The sequence below is a fragment of the Labeo rohita genome, chromosome 8 (assembly GCF_022985175.1).
Source record: "Labeo rohita strain BAU-BD-2019 chromosome 8, IGBB_LRoh.1.0, whole genome shotgun sequence".
NCBI classification, from domain to species: Eukaryota; Metazoa; Chordata; class Actinopteri; order Cypriniformes; family Cyprinidae; genus Labeo; species Labeo rohita.
The window spans coordinates 21,899,374-21,923,953 of record NC_066876.1 but is presented as its reverse complement, the minus strand read 5'-3'; the positions used below and the strand labels follow the sequence as shown (position 1 = coordinate 21,923,953).

The 24,580-nt window shown below is 35.0% G+C and overlaps 1 protein-coding gene across 3 annotated transcripts in view; it reads right to left on the bottom strand.

Annotated features, from left to right (window-relative positions):
• The window catches only part of LOC127169804 (nephrocystin-4), a 229,647-nt gene that overhangs the window by 144,715 nt on the left and 60,352 nt on the right, over positions 1 to 24,580 (bottom strand). Inside the window, exons 6-7 of one of the 3 annotated variants that reach the window (XM_051117429.1) lie at positions 16,067 to 16,079; positions 15,088 to 15,208 (exon numbers count right to left, since the gene is read on the bottom strand). In XM_051117429.1, coding sequence (XP_050973386.1) covers positions 15,088 to 15,208; positions 16,067 to 16,079 — 134 coding nt within the window. Of the gene's footprint in view, positions 1 to 15,087; positions 15,226 to 16,066; positions 16,080 to 24,580 lie in introns of all 3 variants that reach the window. The other 2 variants (XM_051117427.1, XM_051117428.1) reach the window with 2 other exon arrangements.

Sequence of the window (24,580 nt, the reverse complement as noted above, 5' to 3'; positions counted from 1 at the left end):
TACATCACAGCTAAGTGCTCAGAAGTGATTTCACTGCACTTCTAAAATGTTAGTAGCATTTTAGAAGGAACACACAGCCTGTGATAAACCTGCTTATGATGCTTATGAGCATCCCAGCGTGCCTTCAGAAAGCGCAGAATGAATGCAGTTATATATCATATCTCAGGCTTTAAAAGAGATTGTGAGTGTGTGTGTGCCCACACTGAGAGAGTGTGCTGGATCACACTGCGATGAGTCATGCAGGAAGTGTAACAGCAGTATCATTAGCATGTTATCCACATCCGCCCACTCAGCCTCACTCGCACACACACACACAAAGACACACACACAGCTTTCAATTGTTGCAGCTGACAAACACCTCTCATTGATGATGCTAATCACTGCCCTCTGCTAAGAAGAACATCAACAAAACACACAAATGCACAGATGTACACAAAATATACAAATGCAGCAGCCAAACACAAAAATGTTTCCTAAAGTGATAAATAGCTCAAACCTCCGGTCAAAAGCCAGGCAAAAAAAAGCTTCCAAAAGTTTCCCAGTGGCTCAGAAATGGATTAGCCAGAAAATACTAGACGGGTAGATTCAGCTGACGCCAACATCCCTCACCATGGAAGAGGCTCTTTTATACAAAAGGTCAGTATATTTGGAGGAGAAAGAGTATGAGAAAGTGTTTAGCACTTATGTACTAAGCAGTGTCCTAAATTGAAAATTCATAAATGGAAAAGCACTATGGTAACAGGTCTTTTCACATTTTATTCTGTGAACAATGAAAACAGTAATCGAACATCAGCAGTAATGCAATGATAAAATCTAACACCGCCATAGCCATTTATTGAGCGCCGCGCTTTGTTTAGAAGGTCTTTTCAGACAGTTAGATTCAATTTAGGCTTATTGTGTTCTTTTAGACCATCTTTGCATGTCATTCACATCTAATTTAAAAAACTGCACAGCTCTGAAAGTAAAAAGTGAAGAGATGTATTTCAAAACATTTAGTCAATAAGCTAAATCAATGTTTAATCAACGCTCCAAATGAAATTAAACAGAAGTGAAATTAAAAAGATAGAATTTTTCAAGGTTGTATGATGGAATTAATTGAAAATGGTCATAATAAGTTGGATATTTCATAAAAAGTCGTACCTATAATGCAATCGTTTGACAAAACTGTCTCCGAGTTGTTGGATCAATGGTGTGTATGCAGATCCCTCTGATGTGACTAGGATCATTTGGTTTCTCTGTGCTTATTTTTTTATTGAATTTACACGCCTGAAAAATAGAGATCTAGACAAATGGCCCAAATTCACCAGGCTTTGCCAAACTGTGAGCAAAAATAGCCATGATAGTTGTGAAGGAAATGTTCAAGCTTTGGGCCAAGGCTTATCTTATGCAGCTGGCAGCAGTAAGTAGTGTTCTCAATCAAGATGGGGATAAAGACGAGGATGGAGCCAAAGATATAGAGAAGGATAAGGTCAAGGATGGGATGGGATGAGATGAAGATGAGGTTGGATGAAGAAGAGGGCAAGGACCAGACTTAACTTTAACAACTTTATTTCTGCGAGCTAGTAGTTGGTTAGGCTAATACCTCAGATTAGTTCAAATGGAAACATTTTCAATGGGCCACACACATACATAGGTTTCCATGTTTTATGGGGACATTCTATAGACAATAATTTTTTACTCTATAAACTGTATTTTTATCCCCTTACCCTAAACCTACACAAAACAACTGGCAATTTTCGACATTTCTTCTGCTCATCAAGGATGCATTTATTTGATCAAAAATACAGAAAAAAAACAGTAATATTGTGAAATATTATTACAATTGAAAATAACAGTTGTGATGCAAAGCTGAATTTTCATCATCCATTACTCCAGTCTTCAATGTCACATGATCCTTCAGAAATCACTCTGATTTTTGTTATTCTGATTTCTGATTTATTAACAATATGCTGAATTATTATCAATGTTGGAAACAGTTTTTGCTGCTTAATACTTTTTTTGGAATCTGAGATACTTTTTACAGGATTCTTTTATGAATACAAAGTTAAAAAGAACAGCATTTATTGAAAATCTAAATATTTTCTAACAATACAACTCTTTATCATCACTTTTTATTAATTTAAAACATCCTTGCTGAAAAAAATAATGTCTTTCAAAAAATAAATACATAAATAAATAAATAAATAAATACCAACCCCAAATATTTTAATGGTAGTGTATATTAGTACAAAATATATATATTTTTTAATAAATGCTGTCCTTTTTTACTTTTTATTCATCAAATAAACTTGAAAAAGGTGTCACAGTTTCCAAAAAAATATAAAGCAGCAACAATTATTTCCAATATTGATAATAAATCAGCATATTAGAATGATTTCCAAAGGATCATGTGACATTAAAGACTGGAATAATGATGAAGAAAATTCAGCTTTGATAACAGGAATAAATTTTATTTTAAAGTATAATAAAATAGTAAACAATTATTTTAAATTGCAATAATATCTCATAATATTACAGTTTTTTCTGTATTTTTGATTAAATAAGGCAACTTTGATGAACATAAGAGAATTCTTTAAAAAAACAACAACAACATTTGAACGGTAGTGTGTGTGCATGTGTACGTGTGTGTATATAAATTGTTGTATTTTATATTATATAATGATTTTGTATTATTTTACATTCATTAATATAACATTTTTTTCAATCAGATATGAGGTTCTCTTTAAATATATATACATACATACACACATATACACATATATATATATATATATATATATACATACATATACATACACTACCGTTCAAAAGTTTGGGGTCAGTACATTTTTATTGTTTCTTTCTTTTTTTTTTTTAAGAAATTAATACTTTTATTTCCCAAGGATGTATTAAGTTAATAATTAAAAGTTTATTAAAAGTTAATAATAAATAATTTACATTGTTATAAAATATTTATATTTTGAATAAACTTGTTATTCATGAAAGAATCCTGGAAAAAAAAAAAAAAAAAAATCACAGGTTCCAAAAAATATTTGGCAGCACAACTGCTGATATTATCCAACATTGATCATTCTAATAATAAATCCGCATATTAGAATGATTTCTGAAGGATCATGTGACACTTAAGACTGGAGTAACAGCTGATAAAAATTCAGCTTTTCATCACAGGAATAAATTCTATTTTAAAGTATGTTAAAATAAAAAACATTATTTTATATTGTAAAAACATTTTGCAATATTACTGTATTTTTTTCTATATTTTTAATCAAATAAATGCAGCCTTGATGAGCATAAGAGACTTCTTTAAAGACCATTACAAGTCTTACTGACCCCAAACTTTTGAACGGTAGTGTATATATATACACATATATATATATATATATATATATACACATATATATATACACACATATATATATATATATATATATATATATATACACATATATATATATATATATATATATATATATATACACACACATACATACATATATATATACATATATACATATATATATATATATATATACATACATACATACATTTATACATACATACATACATACATACATATATATATATATATATATATATATTAGGGATGCACCGATACCACTTTTTTCAGTACTCGCCCGATACCGATACTTTTATTTTTGGTACTTGCCGATTCCGAGTACCGATACCGATACTTTAAAATTTACAGGTAGATTTGTAAAATATAGGGTACAGAAACTAAAAGAATATGTATAATGTTAGTTGGTCAACTTTGTTTATCAAATAGATACAGTCAAACCAAAATGTATTTAGAATCCATTATCATAAACTGTGTCCTGCACCCACTAGTAAAAAAATAAATAATAAAAATAAATATATATCAAAAATTGTCAAAAGATGGTGTATATCTGCTGTCTAAATAATTTTTGGGTTGACTATATATCACTTAATTATTTTTACACTTAATTATGCCCATTAAAATGTGTTTTGTTGCTTTAACTGTTTTTTTTTTTTTTTTTTCTCTTGCTCTATGGTTCATCATCTTCAATTTAATAGCATTAAACTGCTCAATTGCAGCGGCTCAGTACTGTAATCACGTGAACCACTCATTATGAATCTCCTAACTCTGATATTTTCAGAATTATAAGTCACGTTTTTTTATCTGAAATATGCTGCTATTTGGGCTACAATCCAAAGCGACTCAAATAATGGAGAATCACTCGTGAAGCAAAACATCGCATCGCATTTCACACAGGCTGCTATAGTTTCACTTTCGCCGGACATTCGTGTATGCTTAAGGCTGAAAAAAAACGATGTTTATAGCGAATGCCCCTATATATATATATATATATATATATATATATATATTCTTATATCTACGATTTTGTTTTAATCCAAAAGATGCGTGTGCTAAATATGCGAACATCAATGAAGATCACGCAACAGCGCGCGTTTCTCTCTCGCTCCCTCTCTCTCTATACCGTTAAATAACTTGTGCATTGATTTACTTAAATTGTTTTTGACATATCATACCGAACTACAAACTTTCCAGTGATGTCAAGGCGGGATATTAACTCGACAAGCCCGCACATTTTGGCCGCCGCGCGCTCAATCCAATCTGCGTGCTTTGCCTATCTGCTGACGCGCACCAGTTATACAAGCTTAATACTGAATGTTTAACATTATTTTACTTACATACACATACTTCGTGGACATCTTTATACTCTAATGACTCCATTCTGCTGTCTGTCGTTTTGTTGTCGGTGTTTCTTTGCCTGCATACGCACTTGTCACATGATGTGGTATCGGCGTTTGGTATCGGGGCATTTTAACGAGTACGAGTACGAGTACAGGAGCTCAGTATCGGCCCGATACCCGATACCAGTATCGGTATCGGTGCATCCCTAATATAGATATATATATATACACACATATATATACACACACACACACATATATATATATACAGATATATATATAAAAAAATAATAGTTGGAAATTATTCAGTTACACAATTATGCAATAAACTGATCTGTACAACTTTTTTGATAGCTATTTTGATTTTAATTATGTGTTAATAAAAGTATAAATTAACATTAACTAAGACTAAAATGCTAAACTTTCAGATTTCATTGTTAGTTATCATTGTTAGAACTAATTTTGTTAACTAATGTTAATAAACTGAAACTTATCTCAGTTCAGTTAATGATTTTAGCACAGACTGATGTCACAGAAAACCAAATGCTTAAGTTTGCGAAGTATAAAACTTTATGTGCATAACCAAAAATATATTTAAACTTATAGCGCTGGCATAAAAAGACAAGTGACAGTTCTATCAACTGACCTAAAACTTATTCTCTCTGGCTCTGGACCCGCAGATCACATTTGAAGTTGAATTTAGGGAACCTGAGCAATCATAAACCCACACTGCTCTTATTGAGAAGTCAATTACATTTCAAGCATCTAAACCAGCACTCAATACCTACAGAGCATAGAAGATGAAACGCTGGGTTTACACCAGTGATCAATACTGTTAAAAACAACAATCCCCTCATTTCATTTCATTTCATTTCATTGTACCTGCCCAGATATATGCACCTCTGAGGGTTGGGGGTGTCATGCATCTTTCACAGAACAAAATGTGTTTAGAGCGTCAACAATATCCTGATGACAATGCATTGAGATTCACACTCGCTAAAGGTCAACCACCCACATGAGGGCCAATTAGAGCCTGCTGTCAACTGCTATCACATGTGAATTATCACCTCAGAACTGCAGAAGAAGTGACGTCAGGCGATGAGAGTACACAGATTTTGATGAATATTCCCTCCCCACATTCTCTCATACTATTTATCTCCATTTCTCTTTTTGATTTTCATCAACATGTCTCAATTTTTCTTGTTAACACGATGAAGACAGGGCTTTTTTTTTATTTAAAGCTGTTGCCAATGACAAATGATGGATTGATCTAATCACCTCTGACCCTGCTAAAGATCATCTGCTGTAAATCTTTGAGCTCGAGGTCACCTGTCTGACTTGTTCATCACATCTGATTTTTGTTTTTCCTGAATAAATCTGAGAATAAATGTGTAGAGCTCTATGATTTCCACGATGCGGGAAAACACGGACGGAATTGCGGAATCCATTCATAAAAATGGAATTTACTGTACAAAGCGGAATGTAACGGAATTTGCCAAATTTGGGATGAATAAATCAAAAGTAGGTCAGTACACTTAAATTAAAACACAATAGGGACTAGTGCCTGTGAACATTAAGCCGCAATAATACAATTTAAATCTGAATCCTGCATGTTCTGCATGTTTCTGTGTGAATGAATGGTGCAGACGTGCGGTTTCGTTTACTACACACATACTGAAGTCCGTGTTTTCAGCCTCTGCCGTTTTAATATATGAGTACACGAACACATAAACAATCTCTAGAACAAGAGTGTCACTTTATGAGCATTTTACCATTTCTTGTGAGAAAAACTATCACCATATCATATACAAACAGAATCTTAAAGGTCTTCACAGCAACCTGGCAAAAAAAATGTTTGGTTTAACTTGAAGAAACTGTGACAGAAATATATGACTTAATGTAATAATAGTACTTCTTCTAATAATAACATTTTTGTTAAAACATAATTTTTAAAGTAGTTCACTTCCAGAACAAAAATGTACAGATAATTTACTCACCCTCATCATCCAAGATGTTCACATCTTCCTTTCTTCAGTCGCAAAGAAATTATGTTTCTTAAAAAAAGCATTTCAGGATTTTTCTCCATATAGTGGACTTCAATGGTGCCCCTGAGTTTAAACTTCCAAAACGCAGTTTAAATGCAGCTTCAAAAAAGACTCTAAAGATCTCAGCCAAGGAAGATGGCTCTTATGAAGCAAAACAATTGGTTATTTTCTAAAAAAAAAAAAAAAATACACTTTATATATTTTTTTAACCTCAAATGCTTGTCTTGTCTAGCTCTGCGATGCGCATGTATAATCTGTGCAATCTACGTCAATACAGTTAGGGTGTGTTGAAAAACTCCCATCTCATTTTCTCCTCCAACTTCAAAATCGTCCTACATCGCTGCAGAAGTACCGAGCCAGTGTTTACAAAGTGAAAGTGCAAAGAAGGTCAAACATCCTTTACAAAAAAAGGTAAAATAGTGATGTAGAAACCCTGAAACGTTTTCCTCAAGAAACATAATTTCTTTACGACTAAAGAAAGAAAGATGTGAACATCTTGGATCATTTCAAAATCATTTCAAAATCATCTTATATCGCTGCAGAAGTTCTAACCCAGTCTTTGCAAAGTCAACATGCAAAAAAGGTCAAACACCCTTAACGTAAAACAGCGATAAAGGACGATTTTGAAGTTAAGGGAGAACAAAAGATGGGAGTTTTTCGACATACCCTAACTGTCATGATAACCAATTGTTATGCTAGATAAGACACTTCTTCCTCAGCTAGGACTGTTTACAACCGCATCTGGGATCGTTTAAAGCCGCATTTAAACTGCATTTTGGAAGTTCAAACTCTGGGCACCACTGAAGTCCACTATATGGAGAAAAATGCTGAAATGTTTTTCCTCAAAAAACATAATTTCTTTACGACTGAAGAAAGAAAGACAAACATCTTGTATGACAAGGGGGTGAGTACATTATCTGTAATTTTTGTAAAATTTTTGACTTTTCCTTTAAATTAAATTATTTTTTAAATAAAATGAAATAGAGATGCTTTTGATTACTGAAATTCAAATGAAACCACTAAAATTGAATCTAGAAAAACTAATGGAAAACAGAATTTGATCAAAATAAAACTGAATTTAAGAAAAAAATAAAACATATTTCATAGCGCCTTAAATACGTACTTTGTTAAACTTTTAATAAATTGCTGTTAAATTATGTACATTTTCACGATTTCAATTAATTAGATATGCTTTTTTAATAAATACTGTTTAATTTAACTATTAAAACAGTAATAAAACACAATTTGGTAAAAATAAAACAAATTTTGTGGGGCCCTACATGTGTACAGTATATGTACAGTATACAGTAACCTGTGATAAGGACAAAAACATAATTGATTATCGATTGATCAAAGAGTATAAATGTCAATGTTTGGATTTCATTGACAAAATAAATAACTTCTTTAAAAACAAAAACACAAAAACCACTACACAGGAATCACAACAAAGATATTATTTTCTACATATTGTATTTGTATATAATAATATTATTAATATGAACACATTAAAAAATAATAATATATTAATATTTCAGTTTGTAGATGTTTTATAACATTTATATAAATAATCATTATTATTAATAATAATGTTTTCAGTATTATTATAATTGATCTTTATTTTGTAAAAGTTTAGCATTTTTTTTTCAGTATTACCACATTATTATAACAAAAACGGAAGTTATTATTGTACAATGGCTGAAAAGTACATGTTGATTCACATGAACTCCAACATGACTACCATGTAACTAGGATACCTTGTAACTACATTTACATTTCCTGAAGGAGTTGCAAAAGTATAGTGTCATATTTATGCTCAGGTAACGATTTTGAATGCTGAACATTCAGCAACTGTGTAGGTCAATGGAGAGTTTCAATCTTAAAATTACTTTTTAAAAAAGTAAAAACTCAATAGATAGAACACCTAAGGCTGAAACCATCTACAAAATAAAGTTCGGAGTCTTTACTGTAAGCAGTTTAGGGTGAATAAATAGCAGAAGTTTAACACCTCGGGATAAAGATTTCAAACAAACCCTGCCCAGAACCTCAGACGAATATCAATACAGTACTGCCTTCCAAGCACTACAATATAAAAAAAAAACTAAGAGGAATTTCAAGCACTGTAAACTCGATATTATCATAAATACACCAAGAACAACAAAAAAAGGCTCACTTCAACATGGCAGCAAGTGACGTCCTATGAGCCGATTTTAGCTCGGCTAAAATAGTTCCTCTGACATTCCACTGACACCGCAGGGAAAGTGAAACAACCTGAGCGCTTTAGGAAGCACAATTAAAACAGGCTCTCGAGTCAGGTGGGTTTTAAAGCAATTTTAAGAACACCTGTTTAAAGAACACTGAAGGTTTTCCCACCTCACGCCATTAAACAGTGAGAAGTACCACCATGAAAGGGGAGAAACAAAAAGTCATCAAAAACGACATTATCAATTTCCACTACTTCAATTTTTCCCCTCTTGTCCTTCTGCTGTTTTCTCTTTCTGTCTCTCTCCAAGTTTAAGGGATGACCAAAGCGGTGTGTCTGCAGTGTGTAAATAATTGCGAACGCATGAGTGCATCTGTCAAACATGGTTACCGGGGGCCAGGCTCCACACACACAGACTGCAGACAGCCTTCACAGATCCACACAGCCTGAAACACAACCACACTAGAATACAGAATACTGTCATATAGAAAATGCACTGCTCCCTTCCGACAATGCAAAGTGTGCCTGTGAGGGGGAGGGGGGAGGTTGGGGTGAAGAAATTGGCGTAATAAGACTTATCACTTGAGGTTGTATCTCATGGAGAGGGCACAGACCGCAGCCCCAAATCGAACTAATTACTAATTTGTGCTCATTTGCTGACACTTTCCATCCAAGGCGACTTATATCACGTCTTAATTAAGCGTGACACAAGCGCCAAACGATGTCTGTCAGGAATAAATCTCTTTCAGAAGTAAATAACTCTTTTAACAAGACTTTCAGTGGGTAATGATGTATAAATCGATCTAGCAATTCTGTACATTTTGTGTTCTATAAAGGGGAAAAATGCAGTTTTTTTTAAAGACATGAGGGTAAATAAACCTTTATTTTTAGATGAATTATGCATAACGGTTTTCGTCTTAACTACACTACTGTTCCTAAGACTTCAATGCTTTCGAAAAAAGTTTTTATGCTCACCAAGGCATTTATTTGATCAAATATTCTACAAAAACAGTAATAATTTGAAACATTATTTGATCCTGTCTTCAATATCACATGATCCTTCAGAAAAGTTTCTAATATGCTGATTAGTGCTTAAGAAACATTTCTGTGCAGCTTAATATTTGTGTGAAAACTGTGATACTTTTTCAGGATTCTTTGATCAATAGAAAGTTCAAAAGAACAGCATTTATTTGATGTTTTGTCACTTTTGATTCATTTAATGCATGCTTGATGAATAAATGTATTATTTCTATAAAAAAAAACAATAAAACTTTCTTTCTCCAAACTTTTAAACAGCAGTGTAGCTTCAAAAGACATTAGATCAAGGTCTATGATGACTTTTGGATCAACTTTTGTGGGGTCGAAACTAGGGCCCAACGAAATCCATTTTATTTTTCCCCAAATTCTGTTTTATTTTTTCCCAAATTCAGTTTTTTCCGGATCCCATTTTTCCCGTTTAAATTTCCCGTTAATAAAAAGCATGTCTAATTAATTAAAATCATGAAACACACAATTTAACATCAATTTATTAAAAGGTTTAATAAAAATGACGTGTTTAGGGCCATGTGAAATGTTTTCTTTTTTCACCTTATGTTTTAGCATGTCTAATTATCTGAATGCATAAAACAACTTTTATTTATTCTTACAATCACCTTATGAAATGTTTTCATTCTCTGTTTTCATCCATAGAAATTCCATGTCGTATACTTACATTTTTCTGGTTTGTAAATCAAGGCATAAAACATTGATTTAATTCAGCTTTTAATTAATTAAAATTAAACATTTTATTTTTTGGCAAATAAAGGGAATTTACTATTAAAATGAAAACATGGAAGAAATATTAAGTGATTATTTCTTAAATATTAAAGTTTTATTGTTTTTTTTCAACAACAGTATCATGTACATTCTACTAAATAGTAGTAATATAAGCCCATTTCTGGCACAATGCCTTTAAACTAAACCAAACTTTTAATTTGACAGGTTGCCGTGAATTCCTTTAAATTTCTGTGTGTATATGATATGACACTAGTTTTACTCAAATGAAACGGTCAAATGCTCATTAAGTGACTCTCAGAGCAGTTCTGGAGATGATGTTAATGTATGTGACATTCTGCATTAAACTGGATTCTGCAATTCTGTCCACGTTTCCACATCATGGAAATCATAGGGTCCTAGGTTGAAACCTACCACTTTTCAATTACCAGCCTCAAACATTTACCACTAGGCTGCGTTCATCAAAACCAAATGCACCATCCACCCACCAAACCTGAACATCTCTATCATCTGAAGTTTTAGAGGTCTCTACAGCCTCTTTGCACTTACTTTGTTCATTTAGATCTTCATTATAGCAAAACAGGAGCAGATGGTGTTTGTGACTGTGGAGAATTTTGTTAGATTTATAATGTATATGTGAGGTTGATTAGAGAGGGACAATGCAACTCTAATATGAGAAACCTGGAGCACACAATGCATTAGCTTGCAGAACAGTCTACATTCTAATACAAAACCTATCACATTGTGCCAATGAAATCAACAATGATTTTCACTGCTGGCTACTTCATCCAGACTGCATTCAGACCACCTGTGCATGTGCAGTGAAGGCAATACTCTACCAAAAAGTCCATTTATTTGGGTTGTTTATTTCAGCATGCAAAGTAGACTATAATGTAGACAGGGTAATTTGTTTCAATCATTCAAATACAACTAGGGATGTCTTGATTTATTGCATGTTCAGTGAGTTTAGCGCACATTTGGTAAAGCAACGGCCACTAGTTATGCTTTATGATTAGTTATGCAGATGATTACAGCATTTCTAAATTTGTAGTGAGATGTGTTTTTATAAGCCTTTTTTCACCGAAGCTGGAGTTTTCCTTCAAAATAAAAGCTCTGCTGCCGTCTCTCAATCAAAATAAAAACTTAAAAGGTTTAAATGGGTAATGTTACTGCAGTCTATATTCAAAATATCTCTTTCAAGTGCAGAAATTAGTAAAGAACTATTGTAATGCCCCTGCTGTAGCAAGAAGCAAAAATAATATACCTTCGAAATAACCTTTGTAACTGTTTTACAATATATGGCTATTACTGTCATAGGAATAACAATAATATAAAATAGCTGTTGTCATTATTATTAGTACATTCTAATTTGTTTGGCTTCTAAAACACCAGTGCGAATGTAATTTAAACTAAGACAGTATATCACAACTAAAAAGTTCAGATACAAGTCAATTCACTGACTTTTTTCTTACTTCAGTTTTCTTAGTTAAGAACATGAGCTGGAGCTCTTAATTTTGAACCCTCAAAGTGTATTAGATACTTAAAAATGCACAAAACTGTATTTTTTTCCCCAAGTCTTCTTTTGTTTTTTTTTTTTTTTAAATACGACAATAAATATACTGTGGACTTCATATCGTGATACTATTGTATCTTCAGATTTTGATGTTGTTATATTTCTAGTAACAACCCGATTAATGGAAATTCTGAAATAAAAACTTATTTCAGGTGACAAAAATGTGTGCAAATAAAGTAGTTCTACAACAAAAGAATTGGTTTTGTGTTACACTGGATTCTAAAATGAATGGTGCTACTAAAAAGTTCAAGAACACTGTCCAGACAGCTGGAGAAACGAACAAAATACTAAAATATTAAAATTATTTAGCGTACCTTCCAGTAAGTATGAACATACGAATGAACAATATTGCTGAACAGTGTTATTTTAGTGTCACTAAGATACTTTACAGTTTTTATAAATATTTTAAACCAATTTTACTTAAACATTTTAGTCATTTTGTTTTCATTTTTGTCATTTTTAGTAGTTTTTGTTATGTTTATTTCAGCTTTAGTTTTAGTTTCAATACATCATGTTACTAAATTAAATGACTAAATTAAAGTTAGAAATGTTGAGTTGGCAACTATTTTATTTTAGTTTCGTTCAGTTTTGTTTTTTATTTCCAGGAACAAACTTTTTTTTTCTGTTTTAAATATAATAACCCTGTTTCTGACAACTTCAGTTTGTGTGACATTTCTCCACAGATTATAAGTGGACTTTAAAGGAAACCCTGGGTATTAAGACTTGTAGAGCTTAATGTAACATAAATGATGTCTCTTACTGAAATATGTAGCAGAAAACCATGAAATATTTACATTATTTAAAAAAAAAATCCATATTGTTTTATACATATTAGGGATGCGCTGATCTGATATTTATATCGGGTATCGGCTCAGATACTGCCATTTGTGTTGGACTGGGTATCGGTTGTAGAGGATCCAAATCCGATATTGTGCGTATTATTCGGTGTTACCATAAAGTCGTATAAAAGCATTATAAAGCACAATAACGTTTTCGTGCACTATATTCAAAATCTTCTGAAGCCATACCATAGCTTAATGTGAGGTACATATGAATATTTCAGTTCTTTCAGTCCTTAACATTAAAGTTAACACAAACTCTTCTCTCCGCTGTGGCAGTCAGTCATTCATCCATTCAGCCTTCAAACCCTGGTTGCGTTCGGTTACGACAGTCAGCTCGGTAAAGCTCTCTCCAAGACCATTCTGTGTTCCCATTATTATGGTTGATTTGTGGATAAATGTCTATGATTTTGCATAAAAGGATCATGCTAGAGTTTAATGTTCTTTCTAAATCATGTCACTTGCTACCAGGGGTCTGTGAGAACAAAACACAAGAGTAGAAAAGACTATAGATAGTTTTTAACGTGCACAGTAACTGAAATTTAAAAAGAAAGGCTCAATAAACTGTTGCACAGATATAATAAACTACGCATTCATTTCTCTTTTTATTTGTATTTGTTTTGTCCTATCTATCATATGTTGTTGCCTTATTAAAAATATGCTATACATTTAAAAGAAATGTATTCTAATGTTATATATTTATATATAAATGCACTGTTTTTCATGAATGGATTTTATAATAATACAGATAGCAATGTGTAATATTTTACCAGAATTAGTGCAACACTTATTTGTTCCCCAAAAAAATGATGGTTTTTTTTTTTTACAAAATGTTTAGATTTCTAAAATTACTGTGCACTTTTTTTTTTTTAGAATAATTTTTGCTGCTGAACTATCCACTAACATAGTTTATGATATTTTTTTTTTGTCATAGATTATGATTTTTTTTCATATTTATAATTTTATTTTTCTTTATAATGAAGTAGTCTGTATTTAGTATATTGTGAAAGAATGATTATCAGTTCCACACAGAGATATATAAATTCTACATTTATTTAAATGAAAAAAAAAAAAATTAGATATCGCGGTATCGGATCGGTATTGGCCAACATCAAACCCTAGATATTGGAATCGGCATCGGAGGCAAAAAAGGCGGGTCAGAGCATCCCTAATACATATTTTGGACTATGAGGGGGCGCCTTTATTTCGATGACGTGAAATGGTTGCACTCAGTGAGCTACTGGTAGTACCTGTTGTTATTTTTACCGCAACAGAACCTAACCCTAAAACTCAGAATACGCAACTGATACAATGCCACATTATGCAGCTTTTCAGCCGAAGGCCAACAAGAGAAACAACACAAGTCTTCACTGCTGTCCTAGCGATAAGAAAAAGACAACAGAATGGAAAGAATGTAAACATGATGACACTTGTCATGACGGCGCAGCTTCTCAGCATGGATTTCACTCGATATCTGGTTGCGTTTAGACTCCTTGTGGGAAAAAATGATGGTATGGCATTTGGTTTAAGCCTAGGCTTATATCCATTGCCACCTAAAAGCTCTTTCAGTAGCTGTGGTCATCGTATCAGTATTTTATTGTCCGAGTAAAAAGCGGTAAAAGCAGCAACAGGTAACGCCAGTAGCTCACCGAGGGCAACCATTTGATGTCACTGAAATAATGGCATCCCCATAGTCCAAAATATGTATAAAACATTGTGGACTTTTTCAATAGCGTAAATCTTTCATGGGTTTTGTACTACATATTTTAGTAAGGGACATCATTTATGTTATATTAAGCCATACAAGTATTAATATCCAGGGTTCCCTTTAAGGGAAAAAAAAAAAACATAATTTAAAAATTATATATACCTCTCTAAGAAAAAGTCATATTACAACATCTGAAAAAAAAAACACACAATGGAATGTTCTAAACGTTTGGTTGGAGTCATTTAGTGGCTTACTGTATTCTGGCAGTCTCGGTTGAGCAGCTGGAGCAGGTCAGATTCGAAGACCTCCACGGAGGGGAAGAGTGCCACACGTAGGCCCTCCAACACACACGAGAAGCTCTTCAACAGACGAGGGCTTCCGCAGCGCATCTGCTGCAACAGAGATGGAGTGAATATAACATTAACATTGTACTCATTTCCTGTGTGCACAGCCAATTCCATCCAGCCATTTTATTATTGTCCTTTATATTTAATGGCTATTCATTTTTACTGCATTACAGCAACAAAAGATTTAATTAGACAGTAAAAATTAATTTATCAGCACGCTTCAGAACGCCAAGATCCTCTTACTCATGGCAAAGCATTCAAATATGAAGAAAAAAACACGAACGGTGCACGGGGATAACAAACTAGTGAGCGATGCACAAGAGAGCGCAATGTGTTCCAGAAGCTGGGAAAAATCCATGCAGTTGAGGCCAACGTAATGGAGCTCCATGTGGCCCAAATTCCTCTTCTGATTTAAAAAAGAATAAGGACCAATGATAATTTGTCATTTGGAGTATGTGTCTGGCTGCATCATCACAAGCACATTTCCTCCAGCTGAGATCTTTGGCTGGCCCCATTTCCGCTCTCAGTAGGGGTCTCGCTGTGAAGCGTTTCAGACATTGTCTATTGAGAATGTCTTCTGCATATCCGAGTCATCGCACCCACTTTTTCTGTTCTTTTTGGTAAAGAAAAAAAATAAAAAAAAATAATTGAGCTCACTTACCCACAGGGGTCTAAGAAACTCCATAATCAATTCGAAAACCGGAAAATGGTCACATCACATGTTTGTGATTGTCAAGATTTGCCTCGGCATGCCACATTTGCCAAACATGCTCAACTTGTGTGCGACGCTAACCTGCTCTCTTTGAAAAGCTCGTCCTTGATGTTTTATTTAGACGTCTCAAATGTGCAGAAAAAATGAAATAAAATAAAGTCTTCACATACAGACAGGTTAAGTGAATCTTCCTCTATAATTTATTTAAAGGTAAACACCTGTTATACAGCATTAACCTCTAAGCTAACTGGTTTCTGTAATTGATGTGCATTCCCTTAGTGAAAGCTGTCTATAAATTAGATTCTTCTCAGAAGCACTGGACCTGAATGTTTACATGATACATGATTATTCACTTCAAAGCCCAATGATTTTTGAAGTGAAATCCAACACGGAACGTAGGAAGAATTTATATCGATATTTTGTGAGGTACACAACAGACAAACAGACAGACAGAAATTATTTACCTGTGCGTGCTCTTCAGCAAGTAGACAATATACAGAAATTGAATAAAGTTATCAAACACTAAATTAAATATAGATTAATCCTTAAAGTATTAAGAGCTGGGGGGTGAAAACTTTTTGAATTTGAAAATCAGGGTAAATTTAACTTATTTTGTCCTCTGGGAATCATTTAACTATCTTCTGTAGCCTCTGAAGGGCAGTACTAATTGAAAAAATATGATATTTATGCAAAATAAGAAAAATCTCTATTCTGTTCAAAAGTTTTCACCCCCTGGCTCTTAATGCATTGCATTTCCTTCTGAAGCATCAGTGAGCGTTTGAACCTTCTGTTATAGTTGCATATGAGTCCCTCAGTTGTCCTCAGTGTGAAAAGATGGATCTCAAAATCATACAGTCAATGTTGGAAAGGGTTCAAATACACAAAAATGCTGGAAAACCAAAGAATTTGTGGGACCTGAAGGATTTTTCTGAAGAACAGCAGGCAGTTTAACTGTTTAGGACAAACAAGCGATTCATGAACAACTATCACTAAAAAAAAAAAAAAAAAAACAGCTGTGGATCATTCAGGTAATGAACACAGTATTAAGATTTAAGGGGATGTAAACTTTTGAACTGGGTCATTTTTACAAATTCAACTATTAGTTTCTCTTGTGGACTATATGTAAACTTCTTTTATGTTAAATATCTTATTCAGGTCAGTACTAAATAAACAATAACATGCATTTTGTATGATCCCTCTAATTTTGGTAAAATAATTGACATTTTTTTATTATTCTGAAAGGGGGTGTAAACTTTTGACCTCAACTGTATATAGAAATACGTCTCAATCTACCACTTTTTCATAATAAAAGTAAGTCAGAATTCAGAATCAGTCTTCTTAAGGCATACTGTTAAAGACCATTGCAAACGACTCAATGAGTCAGTGAGTTAAACGACTGAATCAGTGTGGTTTCCTTTTTTATTTCTTAAAAAGACCACAGTTGCTACTTTATTCCTGATCTCTCACAAAATAGAGTGTTTCAGTGAACAACCACCTATATTTGGATCTGTTTATCCCAAAAAGTTATCATATAGTGTGTATGTGTGTGTGTGTGCTTGCAATATACACAGGTTGCTGTGGCAGCAGACAGCAGGCCTGCTGGTTTGAATGAGTCACAACCAGGAGAGTTTCACTTTCACGGATCACTCAGCCATACACAAACACAGTCTATCACAGTTTAGCTTTAACACACTCACACAGTCTGCCACTATCAAAGCCAGGCCCGGAGAGCTCCGACGTACTCAGACATTTACCGTACACACAGTCTGTTACCTCAAACACACTGCACAATCACTCTACACTCAAGCACACATACACACCAAACCAGGCTTATCTGTACAGCAGCACTGAGGCCTGACAGCCAAACAAGTGCAGCATCGTCAGGACATTACAGCATACAAAACATTCCCACCACTGCAGCCCAAGAGAGACGCACTACAGAAGCTCTGAAAGGTGATGGCTCTACAGAAGAGAATGGAGGAAATTCCTCCATGTGCCTCAGTCTCAATACTGTACTTCTCTAATCCCAACTGTTTTACTTCAGCAAACTCCATGTTAGTTTTTCTGTAAATGATATGATCATTGATCATAATCTAGATGTGCTATGTTTGACAGAAACCTGGCTAAAATCAGATGATTACATTATCTTAAACGAGTCTACTCCTCATGATTACTGTTATAAACATGAGCCACGTCTAAAAGGTAAGGGGGAGGTGTTTCTACAATTTATAGCAATATTTTTAGTGTTTCACAGAGAGCGGATTTCAAGTATAACTCATTTGAAGTAATGGTGCTTCATATAACATTATCCAGAGAAACAATTGTTAATGATAAATCCCCTATGACGTTTGTACTTGCTACTGTATACAGGCCACCAGGGCACCATACAGATTTTCTTCAAGAATTTGCTGATTTTATATCTGAGCTGGTGTTGGCTACAGATAAGGTCTTAATAGTAGGTGACTTTAACATCCATGTTGATATTGAAAATGATGCGCTGGCAGCTGCATTTACAGACATTCTAAATTCTATTGGAGTTAGACAACACGTGTCAGGTCCCACTCATTGTCGAAATCATACTCTAGACTTAATACTGTCACATGGAATTGATGTCAATGCCGTTGAGATTCTGCAGCAAAGTGATGATATCTCTGATCATTATCTAGTCTCGTGTATTCTCCAGATAACTAAAACTGTAAATTCAACTCCTTATTACAAGTATGGTAGAACCATCACTTCTACTACAAAAGATTGCTTTCTAAGTAATCTTCCTGACTTATCTGAATTCTTCAGCATGTCCAATAGCTCAGAAAAACTTGATGAAGTAACAGAAACTATTGACTCTCTCTTTTCCAGGACTCTAGATACGGTCGCTCCTCTGCGCCTAAGGAAGATTAAGGAAAATAGTCCGACCCCGTGGTATAACGAGCACACTCGCGCCCTAAAGAGAGCAGCCCGGAAAATGGAGCGCAGCTGGAGGAAAACAAAATTAGAGGTTTTTCGTACTGCTTGGCGGGAATGTACCCTATCGTACAGAAAAGCGTTAAAATCGGCCAGATCTGACTACTTTTCGACTCTTTTAGAAGAAAACAAACATAACCCTAGGTATTTATTCAATACAGTGGCTAAGTTAACAAAAAATAAAGAACCAACAGGCACTGACTATGCCCATCAGCATAGCAGTAATGACTTTATGAACTACTTTACTTCTAAGATCGATACAATTAGAGACAAAATTGTCACTATGCAGCCGTCAATTACAGTGTTGCATCAGATAGTGCGCTATAGATCTCCTGGGGAACAATTCAACTCATTCTCTACTATAGGTCAGGAAGAATTGTATAAACTTGTTAAATCATCTAAACCAACAACTTGTATGCTAGACCCTATTCCATCTAGGCTACTAAAAGAGATGCTTCCAGATCTCATAGATCCTCTGCTAAATATTATTAATTCATCACTGTCATTAGGATATGTCCCCAAAACCTTCAAACTGGCTGCTATTAAGCCTCTAATTAAAAAACCACAACTTGACCCCAACGAATTAACTAATTACAGACCTATCTCGAATCTCCCATTTCTGTCAAAGATATTAGAAAAGGTTGTATCCTCACAGTTATCTTCCTTCCTACAGAAATATGATATCTGTGAGGATTTTCAGTCAGGTTTTAGACCGTACCATAGTACTGAGACTGCTCTTATTAGAGTTACAAATGATCTACTCTTATCATCCGATCGTGGTTGTATCTCTCTGTTAGTGCTACTGGATCTTAGTGCTGCGTTTGATACTGTTGACCACAACATTCTCTTGAATAGACTTGAGAATTATGTTGGCATTAGTGGTAGTGCATTGGCATGGTTCAAATCGTATCTATCTGACCGCCATCAATTCGTGGCAGTAAATGATGAGGTATCATATCGATCTCAAGTGCAGTATGGAGTACCACAAGGCTCAGTACTAGGGCCGTTACTCTTTACGCTTTACATGTTACCCTTGGGTGATATCATCAGGAAATATGGTGTTAGCTTTCACTGCTATGCTGATGATACCCAGCTCTATATTTCTTCGCGGCCTGGCGAAACGTACCAATTTGAAAAACTAATGGATTGTGTAGTTGAGTTAAAAAATTGGATGACAAGTAATTTCTTACTGCTAAATTCTGAAAAAACAGAGGTGTTAGTTATTGGGCCTAAAACCTCAGCGTGTAATAACCTAAAACACTGTCTAATACTTGATGGCTGTTCTGTCAATTCTTCGTCATCAGTTAGGAACCTAGGTGTGCTATTTGATGGTAATCTTTCCTTTGAAAACCACATCTCTAGTATTTGCAAAACTGCATTTTTCCATCTCAAAAATATATCTAAACTACGACCTATGCTATCAATGTCAAATGCTGAAACATTAATTCATGCGTTTATGACCTCACGGTTAGATTATTGTAATGCTTTATTGGGTGGTTGTTCTGCTCGCTTAATAAACAAACTCCAGCTGGTCCAAAATGCAGCAGCTAGAGTTCTTACTAGAACCAAAAAGTATGATCATATTAGCCCGGTTCTGTCTACACTGCACTGGCTCCCTATTAAACATCGTATAGATTTTAAAATCTTGCTAATTACTTATAAAGCCCTGAATGGTTTAGCTCCCCAGTACCTGAGTGAGCTCTTATCGCATTATAGTCCCTCACGTCCGCTGCGTTCTCAAAACTCTGGCAATTTGATAATACCGAGAATATCAAAATCAACCGCGGGCGGCAGATCTTTTTCTTATTTAGCACCCAAACTCTGGAACAATCTACCCTACAATGTTCGGGACGCAGACACACTCTGTCAGTTTAAATCTAGATTAAAGACCCATCTCTTTTAACCTTGCTTACACATAACAAATCCACATTCTTATAATTCAAATCCGTTAAAGGATTGTTAGGCTGCACTAATTAGGTCAACCGGAACCGGGAACACTTCCCATAACACCCGATGTACTCGGTGCATCGTCAGAAGAATGGCATCTACGCTAATATTAGTCTGTTTCTCTCTTATTCCGAGGTCACATTAACCACCAGATCCAGTCCGTATCCAGATCAGATGGTCACTGCAGTCCCCCGGATCCAGTCCGAACCCAGCCCAGACGGTGGATCAGCACCTAGAGACGACCTCTACAGCCCTGAATGTCAGCGGAGTCCACATCAACTAGATGAGCCCCAGAGACGGATCCACATTAAAGACCACATCACCTAGACGGCTGTCGGCACAAGACCACGGGAACTTTGGCCAGAGGAGAACTGGCCCCCGACTGAGCCTGGTTTCTCCCAAGGTTTTTTTCTCCATTTGTCACCGATGGAGTTTTGGTTCCTTGCCGCTGTCGCCTCTGGCTTGCTTAGTTGGGGACACTTTCTGCTTAACACAATATTGCATTTTATTTTATTGCCTCTTAGACTTTTGCAGCCCAATTAACTAGTCCTGAGGTGTGACAAATTCATTTTTTTTGAAATTAACAATTTACCTTTTACCTATAATGTGAGTGTTTAATGTATGCCAACTTCTTTCTCGTTTTTTTTTTTTTCACTGAGCTTTTTGCCTGCTAAATATGCACAATATTTTGTTACAAATCAAAATGTGATATGGACTAGTGTCTGTGAATATTAAGGAGCAAAAAAACAATTTAAATATGAATCCTACATGTTCTGTGCAACCCATCGAAATTAAAGTCTGGTTTAACTTGAAGAAACTGTGACAGAAATATATTACTTAATGTGATGATAGTAATGCGTCGCCTGCCAACGATGTCATACACCCTGGATTTTTCTGGTTAAACATGGAAACTCCCAAAACACTTTAATATGTTATGTATTTTATTAGACAGGTGACGAATGCACAGAGTAGTGTTATAACAGAAGCCGCTTTTCCACTATCAGGCCGAACGGTTCTTAGAACGGTCAGGTACGGTTCCAGTTGTGTTTCCACCTGAGCCTGGTACGGCACGATTACAAACCGTTCTCGGCACGGTTAGACAACTGTGCTGAACCGTGCTGATAGAGTGTGTGTGCTAAGCAAAAGCGCGCCATTTGATCAAACAGCCAAGTAAACAGCTACACTGCGTTCATAGCTCATGCATTAATACTGTAAATAGATGTGGTATTTTTTTTAGAAAGGTTTTACCTTCTGTGTCCGTCTCCGTTGGCATGCATATCCCCTCAGAATTTGTTGGTAACGTGATACCTGTCGTCGCCTATTTTATTTTTTTGCACCAAGAGTTGTGTCTGTTATTTAACTAATAAATATCAGATTTTAAAAAAGAAGTCCCAAAAACAGAAATATCTGATCATTGTCCATATGGCTGTTTACATTGCAATTGCATTACCAAGACAATGACTGACGCATTTGTATTTACATTCCAAAAAGTTCCGTTATCAGCACCACAGTGGAAAATGAAACCGTATCCATGCTGACAGGCCCGGATCGGCACGGAACGGAACGGTTAAGCGAAGAGAACGATTCGGCCTGACAGTGGAAAAGCGGCTAGAACTTCCAACACACTCAAATGTAACTAGTACGATAAAACAGCGCTGTTTTTTCCTACATATGCATGACCGGAAGAAGCAGAAGCAGTCGACTGTGGCATAATAAAAGCTCCACTGCTTTCGAGCCATGTATCGCACATATCCTTCATTAGCAATCGCTCCAGCGTCCTTGTTTCGTTTCCGCGACTTTCAGCCCCACTACTTTATACTACAGTGAAGTTAAAGGAGAAGTCCACTTCCAAAACAAATATTCACATATAATGTACTCACCCCCTTGTCATCCAAGATGTTCATGTCTTTCTTTCTTCAGTGGTAAAGAAATTGTTTTTTGAGTAAAACATTTCGGCGTTTTTCTCCATATAATGGACTGCTATGGTGCCCCGATTTTGAACTTCCAAAATGCAGTTTAAATGCGGCTTCAAACGATCTTAATTGTGGTTGTGAATGATCCCAGCCCAGAAAGGTCTTATCTAGCGAAACAATTACTTATATATTATATATAACACTTATTTTCATTAAAAAATACAATTTAAATACATTTTAATCTCAAATGCTCATCTTGCCTTACTCTCCTTGAACTCGGTGTATTCTGACTCAAGACAGTTAGGGTATGTCGAAAAACTCCAATTGTATTTTCTCCCTCAACTTCAAAAATCATTTCAAAATCATCCTACATCACCGCAGAAGTGATGAGTGCTGCAGAACCGACCCAGTCTTTGAGAAGTGAACATACAAAGAAGATTAAACACCCTTAACAAAAAAGGTAAAACAGCAATATAGGACAATTTTGAAGTTGAGGAAGAATATGAGATGGGAGTTTTTCCCACATACCCTAAGATAAGACAGGCATTTGTGAATAAAAAACATTTAAATTGTTTTTTGTTTTTTTTCATGAAAATAACCGATCGTTTCACTAGAGAAGACCCTTCTTTCTTGGCTGAGATCGTTTACAACTGCATTTGGGATCGTTTGAAGCCACATTTAAACTTTTTTGGAAGTTCAAAATCATGATTTTGGCATTTGCAACCCAGTTAAATAGTAGAATTTTTATAATGGCTGTCAACAGTTATTGATTAATAAAGTATTACTGAAAAAAAAATGTAAATAGCATTTTAAACATATTAACTATTCATCATATATAATTCATGTAAACCTCCTCAGGGAAACCCTACAATGTACATACAGAATTTTGCAAGCATTTAGTATGTTAACCTACATTTTGAACTGCATTAAAAACTGGTGGGTGTGTCACAAAACTGTTATGATCAATCATATGCTAAGACTACTGGGAAATTGAAGGTAATTTTTCACTTAGATACAATTAAAGCAATAAAAACAAGAGGCCGCTGAACTGGCTTTTATGACACCCACTCAAGAAAAGTTTATAATCAGACAGAATATATTGCTTTTGGATCTTGGAATGAAGTGCTTTGAATCATGTCTTATTAACCGTATTAACAGTCGGGGGGGAACATCTCTCTTTTTCTACTTTCAGTCTGTGTGGGGGCCCAGGAGGATGCAGAATATAGCACTCAAACATTTCAGATGCAGTTCAAAGAGAAACCTGCTCCAGAGGAACCCCGTTCCTACATCTGCTCATCGGTTTATAATGAGAGAGAAAGTGAAGGGAGAGCGAGGGAGTTAGAAATATCACTGTGGAATAGTTCTCTAATTTCCTGCATCCCTCTCTGGATCTAGACTGTGGTCGTGGGTCACGCTCCCTGTGAGATATATGGAGTGCTGGAGGATTAGCCCGACATTGTGCTCAACTTCCAATCCCCTCGCCACAGTGAAACCCACCACGGTTCATTACTATCATTGAGAAAGTCTGTCTTTACCCACCCCTGAAAGCAGCTCAGAACAGGAATCCAAAAAAAAGACGAGTCATGAGTACAGCGCTGTGAGTTTGAAAAGTTGCGAAAAGGCTCAAATGCTTTTGCTTCGAGGTCTCATTTTTGACCTGGTTTGGTATGAAGTGATTCTAAAGCTAATCAAGGGAATGGAATGTCCTGAGAAACGGGAAGCTCTTTAACGAGGCGTCTTCTTAGCGAGTTCCTTTTGCTGTCTCCATGGCAACACACATTCTCTCGTTACAGATGAGCAGTCATCAAATGCCGTTTGATTGTTTTAGAAGCGTAGTGAAAATCTAGCACATTAAAGATGTTTTCTC